Source organism: Myotis davidii, unplaced genomic scaffold, assembly GCF_000327345.1.
Source record: "Myotis davidii unplaced genomic scaffold, ASM32734v1 scaffold1757, whole genome shotgun sequence".
Taxonomy (NCBI): domain Eukaryota; kingdom Metazoa; phylum Chordata; class Mammalia; order Chiroptera; family Vespertilionidae; genus Myotis; species Myotis davidii.
The window spans coordinates 266,972-273,563 of NW_006288116.1; the positions used below are offsets into that span (position 1 = coordinate 266,972).

A 6,592-nucleotide genomic window follows, 5' to 3' on the forward strand; every position below is an offset into this window, starting at 1 on the left:
GGAGGAGATGAATGTTAACAGTGAAAATGATATCCAGCAAGAGCTCAAAATCAAGGTGAAGTACATCCATGAATCAGATATAATAAAGGTCACTGAATGCCATAATAAGAGCATATTAAAGAATGGTCCAGTAAAGGCCAAATAAAAGTGGATAGAAGAGAGACATCTAAGAAAAAGAAATTCAGATAATATTTTTCCAATCAAAGTAATAAAAATAAAAATGGCAAATGGTGTGGGAGAGGTTGTTAACAACAATGGGATGTGAACTCAAAAAAATCTTTAAACATGGTGTAGATATGCAATTATCTTTATATATTCATGGGAAAAGCAAAATTCTATAGAGAGAGCAAAACATGTTACGACCAAGAGAGGAGGCACGATTTCAAGACCCGTGTTGGCACAAGTAAAAGAAGGAGTCTATGCATTACTAAGAGGGATTTTCTTTAACAGAAGTAAAACTATAAATATAGCAATAGAATAGATTAAGCTAATAGTTTAGTGATGAGAATTAGACTTAGAAAATTGGTTTATTGAGAGGAGTTTAGTTCTCTCCTCATGCCACCAGGGAAGAAAACTAATCAGCTGTGATATAGTTAGAGTAAAATAATTGGCCCTGGCCTGAGATAACACTAATTAAGGTCATAATTTATTAGTAAGAATTAGAATTAGAAGGTTGGTTTATTGAAAGGAATTTAGCTCTTTCTTTATGGGACTAGTGAAGAAAACTAAGAAACTATGATATAGCTGGAGACAAAGAATTGTCCTCTGCCTGAGATACCACTCACCGTGATTCTGTCCTGCAAGCCGGTTCATCAAGTAGGATTTGCCTGTACGATACAGTCCTACAATGGCCACGACCACCACTGGCTGAGAAATCTGGCCTAGAATCTCTAGAGCTTTTTGATTCACTGACAGGTGCTCATTGTTATTTTCCACCAGGCAAATGGGGGCCGTCATGTTGGGTCTAGATGCCATGGCAACCTGCAAACCTAAAAGAACATCCCAGTAGAAATAAGCTTACAATGCTATTCACTGAAGTAGAGTTGTGCATAGCACCCATCGTCTCAGGACAATGGGAGTGTTTTACTTTATTTCTGGCACAGTAAGCATAGGACAAACCCTGCATTAAAAAATTCATCTTTGTTTGGTTCTATACTTGCAGTGTATCTCTGCAAGGGCCAAAGTGTTCCCAATGCTGTGAGGACCTCAGATTGAATGTTATTGCTGGTGCTGGGCAGCCACATCTTGTAATGCAGTTGAGTGGCTCTACCCTATGCCAGGGTCACCCCTGAGAAGCAAAACCATCACCTCATGTGAATATCCTGTCCCCATCCCTGAGTTTTAACCAGCTGCTAAGAGGATAGTGAGGTGGATGCTCAGGAAGGACCTGTCTGGGACAAGAGTGACCTAGGGACAAAGCCAAGATATTTTAAGCCATAGGTTTCATGCATCTCTCTGTCCCGTGGTCCTCGTTGCTGAGGACAGCTATAGAACTAGTGATGAGTATGACTAGTATTCATCACAATCTGAGGATTTAGCTGGACAATTTGGTTTGACATATGACAGACCAATAAAATGTAATATCTAATTATGATACTGAAGGGACTGAAGGAGTTTGCAGTTCCAGAAGAGAAACAGCTTTTGATTTTTCTCTTTTCTTAGAAGTTCTCAAAATCCTTTTGGCCATAAAGTTTTACAGTCATTTCCTTGTTTAGCGAAACTGAGTCATATGATATTTATTTTGTTTTTCAAAATGAAGTGTGCATCAAAATTTAAAAATAGATTGATGTTATAAGCCAATAAAAAGTATGTATTAATAAAACTGTCAATAAAGAATAACAAGAAGTCTTCCTATTTTTGTATCCACGATGTCCTCTTAAAAATATCATTGTGATTAAAAAATCAACAACTTATGTAAGACTCTAGAGGAAATAAAGGGTGATATAGCTACAATAAAAAACACTATGGAAAGTTTCAACAGTAGACTAGGAGAAGCAGAGAACTGAATTAGCAAATTAGAAGACAGGGCGGTAAAACAAGCCCCAAATGAACTGCAATTGGAGAAAAAAATAAAGTTTAGGAGGGGAGCCTAGGAGAGCTTTGGGACAACATGAAACAAAGCAACATAGGAATAATAAGGGTGCCAGAGTGACAAGAAGACGAACAAAGGTTAGAAATACTATTTGAAGTAATAATGTCAGAAAACTTCCCTGATTTAGGGAAGAAAAAAGTCACACAAGTAGAGAGAGTCCCAAACAATATGAACCCGAAAAGACCCACACCAAGACTCAACGTAATTACAACGGCAAATGTTCAGGACCAAGAGAATCTTAAAGGCTGCAAGAGAGAGACAGAAAGTTACTTATAAGGTATACCCCATTAGAGTATCAAATGATTTCTCATCAGAAACACATCAGGTCAGAAAGGAATGGAAGGAAATTTACAAAGTGAGGCAAAGCATGGGACTGAATCTAAGAATACTCTATCCAGCAAGGATATCATTCAAAATTGAAGGGGAAATAGGGAGCTTTACAGAAAAAAAAAAATGCTAAGGGAGTTTATCACTACCAAGCCAGCAATGCAAGTTATGCTAAAGGGCCTGGTTTAAAAAGAAGAAATAAAGAAGGAAGAAGGAACACAGGCACAACAATAAAATGGCTACAAACCAGTACCCATCAATAATAACTTTAAAAGTAAATGGACTGCCCTTTCCCCAGGTGCCAATAAGGTGCTTGGTTCTTCCCACAGGAAACTAAGGCTGTGTTGGGGTGAGACCCTCACTTCATCCGGCGACTAGTACCGCTCCTGGCAGTGCTCACCCAGCACTGGACCTCATCATGGCCTCAGTCTCAGAGCTCACCTGCATCTACTCGGCCCTGATCCTGCACGACAATGAAGTGACAGTGATGGAGAATAAGATCAATTCCCTCATTAAAGCAGCTGGTGTAAATGTTGAACCTTTCTGGCCAGGCTTGTTTGCAAAGGCTCTGGCCAATGTCAACATTGGAAGTCTCATCTGCAAAATAGGGGCTGGTGGACCTGCCCCTGCAGCTATTGCTGCACCGGCAGGAGGTCCTGCCTCTCCCACCTCTGCGGCCCCAGCTGAGGAGGAGAAAGTGGAAGCAAAGAAAGAAGAATCTGAGGGGTCTGACGATGACATGGGCTTTGGTCTTTTTGACTAAACTGGCTCTTTTGTAACACAGTCAATAAAAGCTGACCTTTGTTGCTGTTGGGCTTGGTGATTTTCTGGGGATGTGCCTGTATAAAGATGATCTCACTTCTCTAAAAAAAAAAAAAAAGTAAATGGACTAAATGCTTCAATCAAAAGACATCGAGTGGCTGAGTGGATAAGAGAACATGACCCACATATATGCTGTCTACAAGATACCCACCTCAGAACAAGGGACTCACTCAGACTGAAAGTGAAGGGATGGAAAAATGTATTTCAGGCAAAATGGAAATAAAAAAAAGCTGAGGTAGTAATACTTATATCTGACAAAATAGGCCTCAGAGTGAAGGCCATCACAAGAGATAGGTAAGGCCACTTCAAAATACTACAGGGATTGATACAACAAGAGGATAAAACCCTGGTAAACATATATGCACCCAAAGCAGGAACACCCAAACACATAAAAAAACTTATGGAAGATATCAAGGGAGAGATCAACAACAATACAATCATAGTAAGGGACTTTAATACCCCACTGACATCACTGGGTAAATCCTCTCGACAAAAAGTCAGCAAAGAAATATCAATCCTAAATGACTCACTAGATCAGATGGAACTAATTGACATCATCAGAGCATTTCACTCCAAAGCCACAAAAGATACGTTCTTCTCAAGTACACATGGGACATTTTCAAAGATAGACCACATATTGGGTCACAGGCAAAGTCTCTCCAAATTCAAGAAGATTGAAACAATATCAAGCATTTTCTCAGAACACAATGGCATAATAATAGAAATAAACCCCAATAAAAACAACAAAAAACTCAAACACTTAAAGGCTGAATAGCATAATATTAAACAATGATTGGATTACCCAAAGAGATCAAAGAAGAAATAAAAAACATCCTAGAAACAAATGACAATGAAAACACAACAACCCAAAATCTAAGGACACAGTGAAAGCAATCATGAGAGGGAAAGTTATAGCTCTACAGGCCTACCCCAAAAAAAAAAAAAAAAAAGTAAAACTGGTAATAAATTAACTAACTCTAGAACTTAAAGAATTAGAAAGTGAGTAACAAGAAAAGCCCAGAGAGAGCAGAAGTAAGGAGATAATACCAGTAAAGATCAGAGCAGAAATAAATGACATAGAGACCAAAACAAACAAACAAAAAAAAAACAATACATAAGATCAATGAAAACAAGAGCTGGTTCTTTGAAAGGATGAACAAGATTGATGAACCTCTAGCCAGGCTCACCAAGAAGCAAAGAGAGAGGACCCAAATAAAGAAAATCAGAATTGAATAGAGGCAAAATAACAACAGACCCCACAGAAATACAAAGGATTGTAAAAAAAAATACTATGAACAACTGTAGTCCAACAACTAGATGACCTAGAGGAAATGGACATATTCCTAGAAAAATGGAACCTTCCAAAACTCAATCAGGAAGAATCTAAAAATCTCAATAGACCAATAATTATGAAGGAAATTGAAGCAATCATCAAAAACCTTCCAGCAAACAAAAGCCCTGGACCAGACTGCTTCAAAGGGGCATTTTACCAAACACTCCAAGAAGAAATAAAACCTATCCAATAAAACAATTCAAGAGGAAGGAACACTTCTAAGCTCATTCTATGAAGCCAACATTACCCTAATACCAAAACCGTATAAAGACAATACAATGAAAGAGAATCACAGGCCAATATCCCTCATGAACATAGATGCCAAAATCCTCAACAAAATTCTAGCAAATCAGATCCAGCAGTACATCAGAAATATCATACACCATGGCCAAGTAGACTTTGTCCCAGGGATGCAAGTATGGCAAAATATCTAAAAATCAATAAAAATGATATATCAGGCCAAAACCGGTTTGGCTCAGTGGATAGAGCATTGGCCTGCGGACTGAAAGGTCCCAGGTTCAATTCCGGTCAAGGGCATGTACCTAGGTTGCAGGCACATCCCCAGTAGGGGATGTGCAGAAGGCAGCTAGCTGATCAGTGTTTCTCTCTCATCGATGTTTCTGACTCTCTGTCTCTCTCCCTTCCTCTCTGTAAAAAATCAACAAAATATATTTTTAAAAAATGATATATCAGATAAACAAATTAGGAGATAAAAATCACATAGTCCTATCAATTGATGCAGAAAAAGCATTTGACAAAATCTAACACCATTTCTTGACAAAAACCCTCAGCAAAGGGAATAGAGGGATCATACCTCAACCTAATGAAAGTGTTATATGACAAACCTACAGCCAACATCATACTCAATGGGCAAAAACTAAAACCATTTCACCTAAGAACAGGAAAAGACAGAGATACCCACATTAACCACTCTTCTTCAACATAGTACTGGATGTGTTAGCCATAGCGATCAGAGAAGATGAAATAAAAGGCATCAAAATTGGAAAAGAAGAAGTAAAACTGTTATTATTCACAGATGACATGATACTGTACACAGAAAAACCTAAAGACTCCATCAAAAAATTATTCGACTTAATAAAGGAATTCGGCAATGTAGCAGGATACAAAATTAATGCTAAGAAATCTAAGGCATTTCTTTACACCAATAGTGAACTTACAGGAAGAGAGATTAAAAAAACAACCCCATTTACCATTGCACCAAAAAATTAAAAAACCTAGGAATAGGTTTCTTAACTAAGCAGGTAAAAGACCTCTACTCAGAAAACTACAGGACACTGAAAAAAGAGATAGAGGAAGATATAGATGGAACAATATACCATGTTGATGCATTGATAGAATCAACATCATTAAAATATTCATATTACCCAAAGCAATCTATAGATTCAATGCATTCCCCATTAAAATAACAATGGCATATTTCACAGACCTAGAACAAACTATCCAAAAAATGCGTGTAGAATAAAATAAGGCCCTGAATAGCTGCAATCCTGAGAAAGAAGGAAAAAGTAGGAGAGATCTCAATACCAAATATCAAAAGCTGTATTACAAGGCCACTGTTCTCAAAATGCCCTGGTACTTGCACAAGTACAGACATATAGACCAATGGAATTGAATAGAGAATGCAGAAATCGACCCAAACCAATATGCTCAATTAATATTTGACAAAGGAGGCAAGAACAAATAATGGAGTCAAGATAGTCACTTCAATGAATGGTATTGGGAAAATTGGACAGATACATGCAAAAAATTTAAATAGACCACCAACCTACACCATGCACAAAAATAAACTCAAAATGGATAAAGGACTTAAACATAAGATGAGAAACCATAAAAATCCTAGAGAAATCCATAGGCAGCAAAATCTCAGATATATGGTGAAGCATTAATCTTTACAGATCCAGCTCCTAGGGCAATGGAAACTAAAGAGAAAATAAACAAATGGGACTACATCAAAATAAAAAGCTTCTGCACAGCAAAAGAAACCATCAACAAAAAAT

The 6,592-nt window shown here is 37.7% G+C and overlaps 2 protein-coding genes across 2 annotated transcripts in view; one reads left to right on the plus strand and one right to left on the minus strand.

Annotated features, from left to right (window-relative positions):
- Positions 1 to 6,592, minus strand: part of LOC102760527 (guanylate-binding protein 6) — a 29,301-nt gene that overhangs the window by 19,247 nt on the left and 3,462 nt on the right. Inside the window, exon 2 of the mRNA XM_015561440.1 lies at positions 786 to 989. Within this exon, the coding sequence (XP_015416926.1) occupies positions 786 to 975 (190 nt within the window). The 5' untranslated portion in view covers positions 976 to 989. The remainder of the gene's footprint in view (positions 1 to 785; positions 990 to 6,592) is intronic.
- On the plus strand, positions 2,799 to 3,231 carry LOC102758642 (60S acidic ribosomal protein P1). The gene has a single exon (XM_006759893.2). The coding sequence runs from the start codon at positions 2,838 to 2,840 to the stop codon at positions 3,180 to 3,182; it is 345 nt and encodes a 114-aa protein (XP_006759956.1). The 5' UTR covers positions 2,799 to 2,837; the 3' UTR covers positions 3,183 to 3,231.

Bases quoted from the DNA above. Each gene is read 5' to 3' on its own strand.
- LOC102758642 (XM_006759893.2), top strand. From the start codon at position 2,838: ATGGCCTCAGTCTCAGAGCTCACCTGCATCTACTCGGCCCTGATCCTG.